The 19,690-nt window shown below is 33.7% G+C and overlaps 1 protein-coding gene across 4 annotated transcripts in view; it reads right to left on the bottom strand.

Annotated features, from left to right (window-relative positions):
* SORCS2 (sortilin related VPS10 domain containing receptor 2) overlaps window positions 1-19,690 on the bottom strand; it is a 133,226-nt gene that overhangs the window by 57,528 nt on the left and 56,008 nt on the right. For all 4 annotated transcript variants that reach the window (XM_087961084.1, XM_087961085.1, XM_087961086.1 and 1 more), the window contains exons 6-9: window positions 17,454-17,518; window positions 8,328-8,446; window positions 6,944-7,033; window positions 5,027-5,206 (exon numbers count right to left, since the gene is read on the bottom strand). In XM_087961084.1, coding sequence (XP_087817210.1) covers window positions 5,027-5,206; window positions 6,944-7,033; window positions 8,328-8,446; window positions 17,454-17,518 — 454 coding nt within the window. The remainder of the gene's footprint in view (window positions 1-5,026; window positions 5,207-6,943; window positions 7,034-8,327; window positions 8,447-17,453; window positions 17,519-19,690) is intronic.

The raw sequence follows: 19,690 nt of genomic DNA, 5'->3' as shown, positions 1-19,690 counted from the left end.
CAGCCGAGGCCTTTGCAAATTTCTTTCTTTCCTACCCCTAGATCGCTCCGCACTGTTTTGCAGCTTTGGGGGCCATGCGGCACAGGGCAATACGCCACGCCCAGCGATTTTTTTCAGGGTGGGCAGGATTGGACAGACCAATGGCAACGATTTTTTTTCAGGGGCGGGCCGCATTGGACAGACCAACGGGCCGGGTGTGGCCCGCGGGCCGTAGTTGCCCACCCCTGTGTTAGAGGCTTGATAATAGACTATACAAGGAAAAGGAATACTATGAAAAGACTAGCCTCTAAGGCTCTAGAGGATGAGGATAAAAGACTTGAAAAAGAGCTACAGAAAATGCCACAGAAAAAGGACATCAAGCTAAAAATGGATATAATTAAACACAAAATGGGTCAAATAGAAAAAGAAGAATTAGCACAAAAAATTAGAGGTGCTAAACAGAACTACTTTGAAGACGCAAACAAACCAGGTAGATGGTTAGGATACAAATTGAGAAAGGAGAAAGAATCAAGGAAAATATTGCAATTAATAGATGACCAAGGCCAAGTTTGCCATGGTAGCAAAGAGAAGAAGGAAATCATTCGAGACTTCTATGGGAAATATATGCAAGAGAATATTGATGAGGAAAGAGTTAAACAGTACTTACAGAATGCTAATTTACCTCAGATACCTAAAAAGACTGAAAAAATGTTAGAAAGCAATATAATGATGATGGAGTTAACTGAAGCACTCAAGAAGCAAAATAATGGAAAGGCACCAGGCCCAGATGGACTTCCGGCAGAATTTTACAAAACATTACAAGAATCATTGAATCTTCCACTGCTGGAAGTTATGAATGAAGTTATGTTAAAGAAGAAGATACCTAAATCATGGTCAGAAGCCTATATTACACTTATTCCAAAAGAGGAGGCCAACCCATTACAAATTAAGAACTATAGATCCATTTCTCTACTAAATGCAGATTATAAAACCTTTGCTTCAATATTGGCAGAAATACTTAAAAAATATTTAAATAATTTTATCCTTCCTGATCAAAATGGATTTTTGCCAAAGAGACAAATTAAAGACAATATGAGAGTAATCTTGGACACCTTGGAATACTACGAGGCACATCCTGAAAAACAAATGGCCCTGATATTTCTAGATGCACAGAAGTCATTTGATAATGTGAATTGGCGATTCATGTTATTACTGTTGGAACAGATGGGTTTTGCTAGAAGATTTATTCAAGCAATAGAAGCTATATACTATAAGCAAACGGCAAAGGTAATGATAGAGGGAGAACTGACAGACTCTATCAGTATAAGAAAAGGAACAAGACAAGGGTGCCCTCTATCACCTTTGTTGTTTGTGTTAACTTTGGAAGTGCTAAACAGAAATATTAGAGATGAAAAGAATATAAAAGGAATGAAAATCAAAAAGGAAGAATTTAAGCTGCAAGCATTTGCGGATGATCTGGTTTTTATCTTAGAAGACCCTTTAGAAACAGCATCAAAATTGATAGAAAAGATAGAGACATATGGAAAGGTGGCTGGTTTGAAAATAAATAAAGATAAGACAAAGATTTTGACAAAGAATATGCTATTAAGACAAAAGGAAGAACTGGCAGACCTATTGAAAATTCAGGTCACGAATAAGATTAAGTACTTGGGGATATATTTGACAGCAAGATGTATTACATTAAAAGAGAATAATTATATTAAACAGCAGATAGCGCTATATTTGGCGAAATGGGAAAATTTACAACTGTCACTAATAGGGAGAATTTCAACAATCAAGATGAATATATTACCCAGAATTTTATACTTGTTTCAAACAATTCCAATTAGGCTTGGAAAAGACTACTTTGAAGATTTAAATAAAATTGTGTTGAAATATATATGGCAAGGTAAGAAAGCGAGAATAAAGTTAAAACTTTTGCAAGATGCTAGAATTAGAGGAGGATTTGGTTTGCCTAATTGGGAGTTGTACTACCAAGCTACAAATCTGATGTGGGTTAAGGAATGGATAACACTAAGAAATACCAGATTGTTGACATTAGAAGGACATGATTTGTTGTTGGGGTGTCATGCTTTTTTATGGTATAAAGGAACTAAAACACAGGGGTATTTTAGAAGAAATTATATACGGGAGTCTCTGTGGTTAAACTGGGAGAAGATTAAAAGACAATGTTATTTGAAAATTCCAGTCTGGTTATCGACTATTGAAGCATTTTCGTATCCTATAATATACAAAAAGGAACAAACAGTTAGATATGGTGAAATATTGAATAAAAGGGTGAACTTAAATCTATGCAAAAACTAGAGGAACAAGGTATAAAGATGAATTGGTTTTCATATGCGCAAATACACTCAAGGTATGATAAAGATTCTAAAACAGAAGGTTTCTATGATAAACTGACTGACTTAAATAAGATTTTGACAGGTACTGATGAAAAGGTGATTAAAAAATTGTATGGATATTTATTAGAAATTAAACTAGAAGAACAAGTTAAAGAAACTATGGTTGCTTGGGGGAAGAATTTTGGATATGGGATCGATTTAGAGAAATGGCAAAAATTGTGGTCTCAAAATTATAAAATGACAATGTCAACAGCATATAAAGAAAATTTGTATAAGATGTTTTACAGGTGGCATTTTCCCCGACAAGAATAGCAAGAATGTTCAAGAATAAATCCGAAAAATGTTGGAAATGTCATCAGACACCTGGCTCATATTACCATATGTGGTGGACTTGTGCGGATGCTAAAAAATACTGGACTAAAATCCACATGTGGTTGGAAAAAATGACAAAAAACATATAGACTTGAAACCAGAGATATTTTTATTGGGAATTTTACCTGAAATATATAGTAAAGACTTGAAATACCTGATTGTAAATGTATTAACAGCGGCTAGGATTGTATTTGCTAAAAACTGGAAAAATGAGAAAATACCATCACAGGAGGAAATCATTAAGAAAATATTGGAATGTGCTGAAATGAGTAGATTGACATTTGAAATTAGAGAACAAGAGGATAAGCAATTTTATAAAATTTGGGATCTTTTCTATCAATGGTTAGACAATAAAATACAGTAATGAAATATGTAGACTTTTAGAAAATAATAAATATATAAAGATGTACTTCTTTCTTATTATATCTACAAAATGATTTTAGGATAGATTTGGGATGATAATATGAACTGTTATAAAATAAACTAAGTAAATTATGATTATCTTGTAAAACATGAATGAATAAAAGTATAGTCAAATGATTGATTAATAATGATACTAAGGTATTTAATTTTTGATTGACAATATGAGATTATATGCAATGTAATTGTAATTGAAGACTACGAAATGGAAGCACAAAACAATTTGTAAACCAACTGGCACACTGTATGTACACCTATGGAAGATAGCTTGATGTTTTTATGTTTTGTTTGTTTATGTTTGTTTTTTAAAACCAATAAATTTTTTTAAAAAAAGAACAATTCTGAAGAAGGCATAAGTTGGAGGTGTTCGTTGTTGAATAGATTGATAGGTTCTAGTCAAACATGGTAATTAGGTAGTTGGTTAATATTTTTAGTCACATGGGTTTAGGTATTTTTCTATTTATGCAGTATTAAATCCTTATCCTATAAATATTGTTGAGATTTCTTGTTGAGAACTAATCCCTTTAAGATACATGATTGTATAGGGTTAGTCATCTGACTGACCAAATACAACGTTCCTGTCATACACCAAATCAATTCCCTGTGGAGGTAAAACATCTTATCATTCCAACAGCTTATATTAGAAGGAAAAGACTATCATTTCAGACAAATATTCTTGGGCACTCTAAGATAGCACATGGCTGAGAGAGGATAGGGGTATGTCAATCCTTCCAGGTAAACTACACAGGAAACATGACTAGATGAGCCAATTCTGTTTCACTGTAAGGCTACATTAGCAGAATCTGGCAATTGTGAAGGTACAAAAGCCACCAATTTTAACTACTTGATGAATTAGGAGGGAGTCCTTCTTAAGTTTCTTTCTCTGCCTGTTAAGCCATTCCTGCCTCTCGTCTGTTTTTTAAGCAGCACTTCTTCCGCTCATCCCCCCAAGGTCATTCACATAGGTAGAAAACTATTAAAAGATACCAGGGGATAAAAAGAAAGGGTGGAGTTATCTCTTCAAGAGTTTTCTACCTATGTGTTTAAATACAACTGGAGGCCACAATATGTGAAGGCACACCTCTTTTTGAAAGGCAAATAGGCAATTCAATTATTTGTAATAATTAATGGTCTACATATGTCTAGACTGACAGTGTATACATTATATATCTGACATACATTTTGCCCCATAAATGTGATTGAATTACATATGTAGGCAGATATATGTATACAAAATTTGTTGATTGGAGAATTTTCTTCCTATCAGGTCAATATGCCTCAGAAAGGCAATTAATAGCTATGCAGCCTCCATTGTCAAAAATATACTTAAAACAAAGAGGAATTCCTTTTTTCCTTTTATATATATATATATATATATATATATATATATATATATATATATATATATATATATATATATATATAATATACATATACATACATATACATATACATATACATATACATACACACACACACACACACACACCTACTTTTCTATTTATAGTACTATCTATAATACAGCAAATGCCTGGCTTAAGAATCCCCAGTTTTAGGATGATCCATAATTAAGAAATGAGCCTACTGAGGCAAAATTCAAGTGAAATACATTATAATTCAAGTTCATCACACCATACTACTTATACAGTATTATACAAAAATATTGTTCCAGCTTATGTTTCAAATTCATCTTAACAGACAACAGGAACCAAACTCATTCTTAAACTGAGGACTACCTGTATTCAAATAAAATGTAGTTACATTGATAGGAATATTCCATTTTATGAAAACAGGAAAACCAGTACAAAAATATTTAAACCAAAAGTCAAAGAGGCTGAAGAAATGTTACTATAGTTAGTAAGATTGTAGTGTTTTGTTAAAGAGATATTTACCTCCAAAATATCTATTAAAACATTTTCCTCAGGTTGTTTGGTACTCCTGACATTTTCTAATGCAATGGAATAAGAAACGCCTTGTGGGTCAGACTGGTAGAGGTTATATGTGTCAATCTGATACCATTCCTGGATAGCTATAAACACCTGGCTCTCATCAGTGCTGATAATCTGTAAATCCTGAAGGGAAGAAAAGGGGGGAAAATACCATACTTATAATCTGGAGCTACCTAGTGTTAATGAAAATACTGCATAGCATGATTCCCATGTCCCCAAAGCAACTCAGTATTATTTGGGATAGAAAAAAAGAATAGCAAGGAAGCTCTCTGCAATCACTTTTTCAAGTACAGGCGTGCAAAAAAAATGCTGCTGTATTTAAAAATTGTATTAATTGACTTTTAAACTTTTTCCACATTTATGCAGGAACTTGCAAAAAGACTCAGCTGCTTTAATCAATAGCATATACTATCCTAAGTACTTTTGGAATCATATCGGACTATGATCAGCTCAATATGGAAGTGCAATTTTTCATGAACAGTACATTACATTCTGAATGCGGTTTGTTCCAGATTAAAATGCAATTGGGCTAATATTTAATCAAAAATGAAAAATGCAACAAAACACAAATAGTACTACATTATAAAATGAAATAATAAACTTAGTTACCAATCACCAAAACTCCGTGTTTGTGTGACTAGATTAGACTAGAATAAAATTCTTTATTGGCCAAGTGTGATTGGACACACAAGGAATTCATCTTGGTGCAAATGCTCTCAGTGTACATAAAAGAAAAGATACATTAGTCAAGAGTCAAAAATCACAAGTTACAATACTGAATGATAGTCATAGCAATCAAATCATACTAGGAAACAGTCAATATAAATTGTAAGGATATAAGCCACAAAGTCATACAGTCACAAGTGGGAGGGGAAGGGTGATAAGGAGTGATGAAAAGATTAATAGTAATAGTAGTGCAAACTTTGTAAATAGTTGGACAGTGTTGAGGGAATTATTTGTTTAGCAGAGTGATGGTGTTCAGGGGAAAAATGTCCTTGTGTCTAGTTCTGGTGTGCTGTGCTCTATAGCGTCGTTTTGAGGGTAGGAGTTGAAATAGTTTATGTCCGGGATGTGAGGAGTCTGTCAATATTTTCACAGCCCTCTTTTTGACTCGTGCAGTATACAGGTCCTCGATTGAAGGCAGGTTGGTAGTAATTGTTTTTTCTGCAGTCCTAATTACTCTCTGAAGTCTGTGTCTGTCTTGTTGGGTTGCAGAACCAAATCAGACAGTTACAGAGGTGCAGATGACAGACTCAGTAATTCCTCTATAGAACTGTATCAGCAGTTAGCAAGAAGTTGGCAAGAAGCAGACTAGCAAGAAGTCCAGCACCAGCTCACTGCCTAAGCTTCATTGCAGCAGCAAAGATCGCTAGTGCCCCAGTACGAGTTGAATAGAAGCACCACATGTTCAGAGCTTTTTCCAGTCTGAGCTGCAGTACCAAGTGACCCCACTGCCGCAATGAACCTTGGATAGTGAGCTGGAGCCTTTCCCCAGACAGCAGGCAACCAGCCAACCTTGAGCTGGTAGCCAATCTGCTCCAAAGCCCAGAGCCTCAAAATTTTTGAGATGACAAAAGCAGCGGGACTCTGCAGGTGGGACTTTCATGCTTCCTGTACCTTCCTTCTTCATCTTCAGTTCTTTCTGTGTGCAGGCAAACATCTACATAAGATTTAGCCCATAATGATGTTCTATCATAGGTTATAAGTGATGCTTGTGCAAACCACCCCTAAAATACAAATATAGAAATTATACAAACTCTTGCAGAATGATTTATAAATAAAAATATTTTCCAATAAACAATTTGAGTAAATCTCTTCTAGTCCAGCAATGAAAGAATTATGGATTTTGTGAAGAAGTACCTTGGGTAAAGCGTACTTTGGCAATTTCATCTGTATAAATTCATTCCGACGATAAGAAACATAGTATTTTGTTTGGTTTCCTGAAGACACCTGTGAAAACAGAGGGAAGTACAATTTTATCTGTAAAAAAATGGTAAAAATGTACACAGTAATGAGTTATTTAATTAGGGGGGGAGAATAGCCCACCAGTGCCCCCCCTCCCCTCCCCCTTTTTTTTTTTTTCTTTTTTTTTTTTTTTTTTCTCCCCCCCCCCCCCCCCCACCACAACCAACACCACTCCCCCTTATCCAAAAAAAAAAAAATAATTAGGAACATGGACTATAGAGAAAATGAACACACAAGGGGTACTAATGCAATCATGGTCATCTGCAGAAATTCTTCTTGAGTGAAGTGGGAAAAGAATACCTATCAAGCTATGGGTAGTTAACAGCTTGCATGCTTGCGTTTTTAAACATTAATTTTGGAGTAAGAGGACAACCGGGGATACAATGAGCAAAGCTGTAAAGAAGAGAGATGAGAGTTGAGATTCTCAGTCATCCAAGTCATGGTTGTCCCAAATGTGCTTTTTTCAGGAGGCAACTGGACTTGCTTGTTTTTTTCTTTGAAGACGTTTCACTTCTCATCCAAGAAGCATCTTCAGCTTCTGTATTCCTAAAAAAAAATTGCAGACTATAGGCACTACTCAGGTGACCCTGAGGATACAGATAAACCTCCAAGTGCTTCAACAGCCCTCTAGAAGGATACAAATGACCAGCTGTCTGCAAGGAGTATAAATCCTTCCATTCCCCACTATCCTGTCAGAGCTGAAGAAGCTTCTTGGCTGAGAAGCAAAACGTCTTCAAAGAAAAAACAAGAAAGTCCAGTTGCCTCCTGAAAAAAGCACCTGTGGGAGAAACAAATGAGACTAGCTTTGTTAATCTGGGGAGACTGTACAAATGCAAAAATGAATTGTACGGACACAAAGTTATCAAACCTGTGCTAGATAGTCTTGAAAATAGCTACCCAATTAAACAGCTATCTGATAGAATCGAAACTATTTGAATTTTGGTGTGAAATTTGAAATGAATGTAATGGATGCAAATTATGCAACATCAGAGACATTTTAAATTGATACTTGCATTTGTAGTAATCCCATGGAAAAATGAAACCAAGAACATGAACAATTAGCTTTGGGCTAGAAAATAACTTATGAACATGAACAATTAGCTTGGGCTAGAAAATAACTTATCATTTGGGGGTTAAAGGAGACACCAACATTTGATTACAGTAATTTTTGCACTACCTTCTTGAGACTGCATTTATTTCCTTATTAAAAAGCTTCATAAGTAACAAGCATAGATTTGTGCTGAAAATTATGTAACATTAATATAGTCAATGATCTTACCTGAAGGAATATATAGTCATCCTGTACTGTCAAGGAATTCTTGTCAATCCTACCGTTGAAGGGAGATTTCAGTGATTTTTCAGAACAATTCTGAAACCGACAGGTCATGTAGTAAAAACCTGTTGAGAACCAAAAAGAATAGATAAAAGTAAATAAAGAAATGCTTACATCATTTGCCAGAATAAAAGCTGAATGATTCAGAAAGTCCACTCTCTTCAAGTAGTATCTGCTTTCTTTGACAGTTGGTTTTTAGATTTTTGAGCAAGATATTTCTGCTAACACTCAGGCACATGTAAATTATAAATACCAGAATTACACAATTTATAATATTTTAATAGAACCATGTGAATTTTAGGATATTTAGTACAAGAATAAAGTATTCCATAAAACCTCTTAATGGGATTGTCATTTCTCACTAGTGGTTTACAATGCAAAACGTTGGTTTTGTGGAATGAAATCTACAAAATTAAAACAAAACATTGAGAACAACTTTGAAATAGGGCTCTTCAAAGAAACAGGGTTCAATCTGGAATATTCAATAGACATACTGGATAAAGAAATATCAATTAGAATTGCTGCAACAGCACAAAATTTCAGAATCTATAGATGTGAGCCAGTATAGCTTAGAATCTAAAATTGGAATGTCAGATTTGCTTATAGCTCCAATGGATAACTATTAAAAATATAATATAGTGGCTTCCTGCAGTGACGTTGCAGCGATTCAGGGAAGAGAGATTGGGCTCCGTCTCTTGGACTCGATCTTTTGCATTAGGAGCCCAATCAGAGGGTCGTATTTTCTCGGAGGGAGATGCGAAAGAGAGGAAGCTCGGGGGCAGCATGGTGATAGGCAACCACCCGCTGGAATGAAGGGAAACCTCGCAAATCCTAAGCGAAAGTGTCAGTCATACTAATATGGCTGACCAGAAGCTGTGACAGCTGCCAGACTGGGAAGGAGAAGATTGGCAAAGTGTGACATCCGATGAGAGCTAAATCCCAGGAGCCATAATCGTAATAGTGTGGGAGGAGAGAAAGTCCTAAGATCAGCTGGCAAGTGAAGAGGCTCGGACGGAGAGAGACAGAAGGTCTCAAAGGACAGTGGCTAAAAGGTGATGAGAGTGGTATCGCAAGGGAAGAAGAGTATAGCCGGAAAGGTTTGGTCTGAGAATAAGGACGTGGCAAGAGCAAGAGTAAGTGAAAGTGTAAGTGAAGAGAGAGGTGGAAAGAATGGTTGGATAAAGAAGGACAGGGGAGTTGGAGTTGAAGGGATTAACCCTGAATTGTAGAGTTGTAATTGCAGGAATGTTCCAATCTCGGATGGCAAACCTCAGATAAAGAATGTTTCCAAGCAAATACAACTCAGGCAAACAAAGTCACTAATCTATGGATAAAGGAGGATTAGAGAGGGGAAGTAGCCATATGTTAGACTTTAACTAGAGATAATTAATTGTATGGATTACTGTACTAAACAGTAACGAAAGTTAAGCAGTAACCAAAGTTAACCAATGATGGAGGATAACTAAAAATGTATATAAATGCAAGACTATACTCCAATAAAGATCATCATCATCATCATAATTCAGTTGTTCATGATCAAACAACTCAACTGCCTCGTCATTACAACACTGAATGTACAGAGAAAAGAGACGAAGTGATAAAGTGACTAAGCAATTTGAAATGAGGAATTCAGCGGAATGACTGGAAGAAAAAGGAAAGTGAAGGAGAGTGAAGATGCAGAGAGTTTTTTGTGAGGACGGGATCGATTGGAAGAAATAGGACAACTAAAAGAAAGCAAGCTGAAAAGGACTATTTGAACAATATTTAACAATTGAAACAGAGAAGGAAGGAACTCTTGTGCTATGACACTGAATGGCTGATGCAATAGATGATGGGAGAGCTTAACAAGAAAGGAGACAGCAACATTTACATGTAATAAAGAACTGGAAAATAAGGCGATAAAAGAACTTGTTTAAAGCAAAACATTTGACCCACTATCTATGTTTATATTGTTTATTTGATAGTGGTTAAGGTTGTAACGTTTATTTAGAATACAAAACTTGAAAGTATATGATAGAGTGAAATAGGAATTGTTGTTTTTGATAATAGAACTTTGTGGAATATATTTAGTTTAAAGAGAGTAAAATATATTTAGTGTATAAACTAAAGTGAGTAATTACTACTTTTAGACTATATACAGGATTGTTTAAGCTAGCTTAATTAATCATCAGTTACCAAATAACATAATGCGTTAAATAATATTGTAATTAACTACAAGGTAATGATATTATACTATTTAAAATGGATATGAGATTGTGATATAATTTAATCATATCATATTACTTAAAGTGGGTATAAGATTGTGATATAAACAGATGATACATTGAACAGCTTTGATTGTAATATTAAATATTAAAAGAAGGGAATAATTGAAAGGTTGGAAAGAGAATCATAAAACATTACTGAGAAGTAGGTGCAACTAGATGAAAATTAAGTGGATGGTAGAGTGGAAAAAGCTATATAAATTAATAAAAAATGACACCTGCCACAACTGTTACACACACGGGAAAGACAACACCTCTTTGGCGTCAGCATCACCTTCAGGACAGAGAGCAATTGACATGATGTTAGGAGCAGAAAAAGCAAGTAACCCAACCAATGCACAGATGATGCAGACAACACTTCTGATGATTCAAGAACTGATGCTTAAGATGCAAGAGACTATGACTAAAAACCATGAAGAAATGAGAAACAATATGCACAAATTAGAAAATAAATTAGGTGAAGTCCAACAAATAATGGAAAAAAATGAACAAAGAATTATAGTGGTTGAAACTAGAATGGAGCAGACTGAAAAAAAATTGGAAGTAGTAGACCAAAAATTAGCAGCCATAAATACAGATCTAGAGGATTCCACTATAAACCTAGAAATGGAACCTGCTGCCTTTTACCTACGCTTTCAAAATGTGCCCGAAGATAAAGATGAAGACCTGAAAACGATAATGGCGGAAATAATAGCAGAAGCTACCCAATGGGAGGTTGGAGAGATCCAAAATGACATAGATGAAATCTATAGAGTATATACTACTTATGCCAGGCGTTATAAATTGCTGAGGGAAATACACATTAGGTTTACTAAAAAAAAGGGGGTAAGAGACGAAGTATACAAAGCAATGAGATATGAAATCACGACTTATAAAAGTAAAGAAATACACACACTAAAACTTGAAGAATTAGAGAACAAAGGAGGGACTACCGTTTTCTTACAACACACATAACAAAACATAATATAACATTCAGATGGCTTATCCCAGAAGGCATGAGAAGAAACTCAGAATAGTCTAAGGAAAGCACAAGACTTTTACGACGAACTGATGATAATAGTGGAACTGGATAGTAAGGAAGAATTAGAAACCAGAAGTCAGAAGGACAGCAGTTGGATGAGAAGGACTCAGAACAAGAAGAAAGAAACAAGGATGGAAAAAAAACAAGAATGAAGGAGAGGGGATCAGAATGAGAGCACAGAAGGAAAATAGAACAAATAGAAGACCAAGACAACAATATAGACAATAAGATGGAAGAAGAAATAAAGCTGCTATCTATAAATATTAACGGATTGAATTTTCCAATTAAACGGAAACAAATTTTCACTGATCTCTAGAAGCTGATATAATATGCCTGCAAGAAATGCACATTAAAAGACAACATAAAAATTATTTAGAACAACCAAAATTAGGAAAGCTATTTGTTTCATTGGCAGATCAGGAAAAAAAGGAGTAGCAGTTATATCAAGGAAAAAATAAATGCAACACAAATATATTTAGATCCAAATGGAAGAATATTAATGATAGAAATTGAAATCCAACAAAAAAGGTATTATTAATGATAATATACGCCACAAATGAAAACCAAAAAGAATTTTATAGCAAGGTACATGAAAAAAATATTAGAATTAGGACAAGATTATATTTGTTTAATTGGAGATTTTAATGCAGTTGTAGATATAAAGAAGGATTACAAAAGTACAAAAAAAAAAACCAAGAAAAGGAGAAAAACATTTTTTGATCTGGCCAGTGAGTTGAATTTTAGAGATAGTTGGAGAGAGTTAAAAGGGAAGGAAAGTAAATATACCTATCATTCAAACCCCCATTGATCATGGTCCTGAATAGATACAATTTGGATGAATAAAGAATTAGAAAATAATGTGAAAGACATAGAAATATTGACTAATACTTGGGCAGATAACAATCCCTTACAGATAATTTGAAAAGGACAAAAAAAGAAAAACAGAAGGTGGATGTTAGATACATAAATACTGAAAGAAAAAGAATAGTTACAGATAATCAAAAAATAAATGGAATTTTTCCTTAAAGTAAAAAAAAAATCAAAATACAACTCTCCAGAATTTATGGGATAGAGCAAAAGCCTACATAGGAGGGATCACGATAGCATATATAGACAGAAGAAATAAAGAGAAACGAAAAAAACAAAATGAACTACAGGAAGAGCTAAAAAGATTGGAAATAACACTACAGGAGAAACCGCAAAGCGATAAAATAAAAAAAGAAAGGGACTTAACTAAACATAAATTAAATCTACTAAATCATGAGGAATATGTAAAAAAAATAAAATTGGTTAGGCAGTTTTTTTTAAAACAAGTAAATAAGCCTGGAAAATGGCTGGCTTATAAATTAAAAAAGGCAAGGGAAAAGAAATTAATTCAACAATTACAAGATGAAAAGGGCATTCCCCAAAACCTTCTGGAGGGGAAAAATATTATACAAAATATTATAAAAATTTATATAGACAGGGTCAAGTAGAGAGGGGTAAGATATAACAATATCCCAAGTGGAAAAATCTGCCACAAATTACAGAAAAGAACAGAGATCTTCCTCCCAAAAAGACGAATTAGAAACAACACCAGGACAGTAATGAACATATTGGAATATTATGAAGCGCATCCAGAGAAACCAGTAGCACTGATTTTTCTGGATGTGCAGAAAGCATTCGACAATTTAAATTGGGAACTTTTTTTTATTTCAGATGAAAGAGATGAAATTTGGGCCAAACTTTGTAAAAATGATAATGGAAATTTATTCAAGTCAGAAAGTCAGTGTAAGGGTTAAATGGTGATTTCACAGAAAGATTTGACATAGTGAAAGGAGTGAGACAGGGATGTCTGATCTCACCTCTGATCTTCATACTTGTAATAGAGATTTTATTAAATCAAATTAGAAATAAAAAAGAAATTACAGGCACCAAGATAAAAAAGGAAGAGTATAAAACACAGGCATTTGCTGATGACATGTATTCTTTGTAGAAAATCCGAACAAGGTTGGGAAAATATTGTTAAATGAAATAGATGAATATGGCAGAGTAGTGGGTCCTAAATTACATTTTTTATTTTTTTTTGGTTAAAATTGCTTAAATTATGAGCACAACAGCCAAATAATAACCACAATCTATGTACAAATGCTATTTCTAATTATATACTTCTTCAGCTTCAATCACAATAATACACGGGCAAACAACTGATACAAACTCAAGGTAAGCTGCTCCAAACCCGATTGCAGAAATTACGACTTCAGCAACAGCGTGGTCAATGCCTAGAACACCCTACCTAACTCCAATGTTACAGCCTCAACCCCTCACAGCTTCAACCTCAAACTGTCTACCATGGACCTCACCCCATTTTTAAGAGGTCCTTAAAGAGGGTGGGCATAAGTGCATCGGCATGCCTACCACCCTGTCTTACTGTCCCCATTTATTGGTCTTTACTTTGTTAATGTTTATGTTCATACCTATATTTGTTATCTTGTACATGTTTGACAAAGAAAGAAAGAAAGAAAGAAAGAAAGAAAGAAAGAAAGAAAGAAAGAAAGAAAGAAAGAAAGAAAGAAAGAAAGAAAGAAAGAAAGAAAGAAAGAAAGAAAGAAAGAAAGAAAGAAAGATGTTTTCAGTAGGGAACTATAAAAAGGTTTTACAGTTAGGAAGAAAACAAATACAGCATAGGTAGAAAACAAAATGTTCATGGTTTGGAAGCACCAGTGAAAGGGTTTAGGTGTCTTCACTGACAATAAATTGAACAATACAGCCAGCAATTTGAGCCTATTGATAAAAAAAGCTAAGAAGTTTTGCACTGTGTTAGAAGAATCACTGTCACTCAAGATGTATGAGGTCTTTATTCTTTACAACTCTGTGCTGGTATGATTACTATGTACAATTCTGTACATGTCCAGAAGAATATTGATAGCAATGGAAGAAGTTGACAGAGATTATGCAGAGCTCATACCCATATGATCCATATGATTCCAGGTCAGTGCTTGGAACTCAGTACTTGACTCTGTGTTACATCTTCAAACCCCCAAATTTTAACCTTAAACTGTCTACCATGGACCTCACTCCATTCCTGAGAGGTCTGTAAGGGGGCGTGCATAAGAGCACCAGCATGCCTACCGTGCCTGTCCTACTGTTCCCATTTATCCATTTATTCATACTCATTTATTATGTATATACTTGCACCTGTTTATACTTATGTTTATATGTTATGATCATACTTATACTTGTTTTCTCATACATGCTTGACAAACAAACAAACAATCTGGTAATTGATCTATAAAAACGTAAAGACGAAGAATGAATATTGAATATAAAGTGAAAACAAAATTGGGTACTAAGGGTGAGTTTGGATATAAATATAATGAAGGAAGGAATGAAAAAATGAAGCAAAAAGTGAGTAAAAGACATTCCTGCAAAACTTAAGAATTTAAAAAATATGCTATTCATCCTGAAACACATCTTCTGTTAGCTGATAATGGCACTGGGTCTCAAAAGAGACAGTTTAAACATATTAGAATAACTCAGTGGCAAAATATAAACAGTGTGGCAAAAACATTCAAGGCTTAGGTACCTGAAAGAAACATCATTATATAATTATTGCTGCTTGGGAGTTGCTGATGGAAGCATTCTGAATAAGATAAAATTAATAAATGCAATAATATGCATTATATGCAATAATAAAACAGCATTATTTTCCTTAAAGATTGTCTTTTCTGTCAGAGTATGGATCAGCTTCTTAAGATACTACTAAAATTGACATAACTAAAAATATGTATAGTTGGATTTGTATTATGCTAATTTAATGCAACATAAAAATATAGAGATTTTAATTTTATTGTTCCCTTTTTATTAGTACACAAACTTAGTACTGGTAATACAACATAAACAATACAAATGGTATATTCACAATGATTCCATTATATCAACAGAAGAAAGGAATATCTTTCTCATAAAACAAAAATCTTTAATAATGCATAATAATCAGATTTAAATCTGATTTAAATAAATATTCTATATAGCACTGTTATATGACACAGAAGTTATCCAATGCTTTTACAAAATAATACAAGAAACTGTATTTCTGTGATTACTGCTTCTTGAAGAGCTACATTCAAGTTATTAAAGGCTGTTGAATAAGTTTTTGAATAAGTTTTAGTTATTCATTTTAATAAAGTATTTTGGAAATTATTTGATAGTTTCTGGTTTTGATTTTGAACAGTATTTATAGACACTAAAATTATTTGTAATTGTCTGAGTTTGTAAATTATTTTGTTAAAATAGAATGGCCAATACAGTCAACTTCATGGTAATTACTGAACTTTGTAATTGCAGCATTAAACACATTGATTATTTTGATACTGAATATTACTAATATCATTTGGGAGGAAGGGTGGTATAGGAAGCAGGACACTAAGACACTCTGACACAAGCTCTTTCTCTGGTTTTGGGTTTGACTTATACACTTTGACTTTCCAGCGAAACCAGAAAGTTTTCATTCATGCATAAATCAAAAACTATCTACTTCATACTAGCTAACAATTTGATTTCTACTCCATTATTTTTGCATAACAATAACAAATATTTCTTTTTAGAAAGTCTCAAGATTACATTAAAAATTTTTTAATATAAAAAAAAAATTATTTTTTTTTTTTTTTTTTTTTTTTTTTTTTTTTTTCATCAAAAAAAAAATCCCCCCCCCCCCCTTTTTTTTTTTTTTTAAAAAAATAACATTTTAAAATTTCAAATCTCTAATAAAAAATATTTTTTTTTTTTTTTTTTTTTTTTTTTTTTGGTAGTAAAAATTGGGCCCCCCCCCCCAGTCTCAAGATTCCACATTTGAGAAAACCTTACTTGAAAGGTTCATTATACTAACCAAAATAAACTTTAGGTATGTACTTAGTCAAGCTCTTTAAATTAGGTTTTCAATTTGTCTTAGATACTCTTAAGTATCTAATTTATGTTTTGATTCACAAAATCCCTTAAAATTAGAGACTCACCCAACTGTACTTTCTGCCAACCAGCTTTGATTGGAGAAGGATAAGGAAGAAATGAAGGTAAGGACAAATTAACCTATGGGCATCCTGTTCCTGTTTCACTCATATCTACACTGAATATCTGTTTCCATCTTGTGAAAGTTTTTTGTATCCTGCAGTAAAACTTTTCTTTATTAGATTCTTTAGTAGCGATCACTGGATCTGTCCCATAGGAATAGATGCCAATGCTTCAGTGAACAGTGTTTTATTAGTGTTAACACAGGCACTACATGAGAACACTTGTGGTACACACTATTTGGCTAAGTTACTTTAGATGGAAAGCAGAAATATATCAGATTAGACATAAAGAGTTATATGTGCATTGATTTAGTTTATATTATCTTGTTTTGTGCAAAATCTTTTGTTTGCCTTTTGTGTCTACATTATTAGCTCATTTAAGTATAATGGAGCAGGTCTTATTTTCTAATAATATTAACTTATATCTACTTGATCGATATCATAAATTGATTAAACAATAAATTATTATTTAAACATAATCGGACTAATTATGATATCCATTTTGATATCCATAATTAAAGATTTTTTAGAATTTTTTTACATTGACAATGCTATAGCATACATAAAATGAGAAAAAGAGATGAGGTAGAGTTCCTGAATACATAAGAATGACATAGATTATGGCACTTAGAAAGCAATTCCCAATTTTTGTCAACTTAACCATAACTTTTTGGTTAATTTTTTTATGAATTTAACCAGAAATGTTCAAAACAAAAAATAACTACAATATCCTAATGAGTACCTCCATTTGGATCTTCGACTTCCATATGAACCAAATCAGGATCTTCATCAACCCCATCAACAGCCCTACAAGAGTAATTAAACTGTGGTTACCAACTACAGTTTTAGGATGAATAAACTTAATAATCTATATTTAAATACTGCCAATTCTGTATTTACAGAAAATAGGCTTTATTTTCCTTGGTTTATTATTAAAATCTCTCAAAATGCAGTGCAGAATTAGATTCAAAAACACTCATGTAAAAGGAGGAATGATTTCACTATTATCCAAAAATATACACTTATTTCCTAATTTATTTCTCAAAAGCTTGGTACAGTCCATGTAAATTATCTTATTTTATTTACAATGATCTCTGAAGTCAAGTTCACAACTGAGCAAGGTTTTGAACTCCTGATATTTTAAGTCTAAATACCCTATCCACTACAAAGCAAACTGTCTAAAACTATAACAAGATGGAGACATAAGATAACATGCTTTCTAACACATAATAAATACTAAATGCTGCTTATTATCTCGAAAGTATTATCTTTCCTTTAAGGCAGATCTTAAAGATTAATTTCAAATTTATACTTTCTTTGCCATGTTAGATAATGGCAGTTTTATTTTAAAAAATTCTTTTCAGAAAATTACTATATATAAAATCATTGTCAGCAATATGAGACATTATGAGCATTGTTAATTAAAATACAGCTAATTACATTTCAAGTTAATTCATATTCCTATCTCCTTAGCAAAACCAAAGTGTTCAGAAAAACAAATACTGGAAGAAGGCGGAGCCTCATCGCTGACAGACCGTAGATCGCGACTCTCTGCGGCTATGGTCCGTGCTCTTTCATTGGAGAGCCCTGATCATTACGATTAGGGGCTGAAGCTGCCTTGCAGGGGCAGCGGAGTAAGGGGAAGCCGCAAGCCAGGTTGATGGGAACCGCATCTCCCCCCCGGGCTTGGTCTTTTTCCCCCCGAAGACGACTGCAGTGGTGTTTTAAAATGGCCACCCCGAAGAGGAGGACTCAGCTGGATTAAGATTTGTGCAGGAGGGAAGAAAGAGGTGGATAACATCTGAACCGGGACAACTCAGCAATACAACTAAACAAAAGTACCCCGGGATTAAGGTAACATGGAATTTTTAAGAAAAGAAAAGTGAGCAGCGAAATTACAAAGGGACAGGGGGGAAAAAAGAAAATATTTTTGACAGCTAAGTGGGGCTTCGAACCGGGAAAGGAAGAAGCTGGAAGTAAAGATTTAACTAAATTGGACTAAAATATTTTGGGAATAAACAGGCATAAAATAAAGCTGGACTTAAGATTGTCAAAAAATAATAATAAAGTTTACAAATTGGAGACTGGATTGTGCTGGAATATTGAGGTTCAAAAAACCCTAAATAAAAAAATAGGGGAAAAAGGTGAAGACTTTCTTTAATGGAGAGTGACAAAAACTTGAGCTCAAACAAAAGGGAAAGCATCCTGTTTCTGAATGAACTTGTGTGGATATAACATTAAAGAAATATTGAAACAAAGTAAGAATCTTAGAAAGTGAAAGCAGAACCAGAATAAAGAAAAAAGCAAGGAAAGACTGACAGTGGGATTGATTGATGTTTTTGGTATAGACCCTGGGCTGAAATAACTGAGAACTTTAGAAAATTGAAAGAAGAAGGAAAGTAAAAGTGTTTTTTTTTTTTTGTGGACTTTAATGATAAAAAAATATAAGAGTGTGCAATGATGATATCTCTTTGGAAATTAAAAATGGAACTTGAAAATATGAAAGAATTACTACAGGAAAGAGGCAAATCACTTTGCTCTGTGTTAGAAAATATGGAAATGGCAATTGAAGAATAAGAAGAAAGAGCTTCAGAGGAGGAGGAGTCGATTCAAGGAGAAGACATTTTAAATGGACAATTAACACAAAGAACGCTGCAAAGAAATGGGGAAAGAAGGAAGGTTAAAAAGTTGAGATTTAAGAAAGCAATCAAAAGGGGGAATACCTGTGAAGTCAGGAAAGGCAGAAAGACCCAGCAGAAAAGGGGAAAGGAAGATATTAAGAAAGAGAGGGATATAAACTGGAATGAGAAAAGATATGGGGAAAAGAGGGGGAGGAGAAGCAGTAAGAAACAGGTGCATGAAATAAATAAATACAGAAATAGTAAAATGTTGAAAAGAAATGGTTTTTTCAGAGATAATGGTTGATGAATTAAAAAGGGGATTCTGCAGGGTGACAAGGGGTAATAAGAATATTTCTGC

The sequence above is a fragment of the Notechis scutatus genome, chromosome 3 (assembly GCF_049901735.1).
Source record: "Notechis scutatus isolate UNSWTSFEM ecotype Mainland chromosome 3, rNotScu1.2, whole genome shotgun sequence".
In the NCBI taxonomy this organism is placed as follows: Eukaryota; Metazoa; Chordata; class Lepidosauria; order Squamata; family Elapidae; genus Notechis; species Notechis scutatus.
The sequence above is the reverse complement of the archived record's forward strand: the minus strand, read 5'-3'. Positions and strand labels throughout refer to the sequence as shown.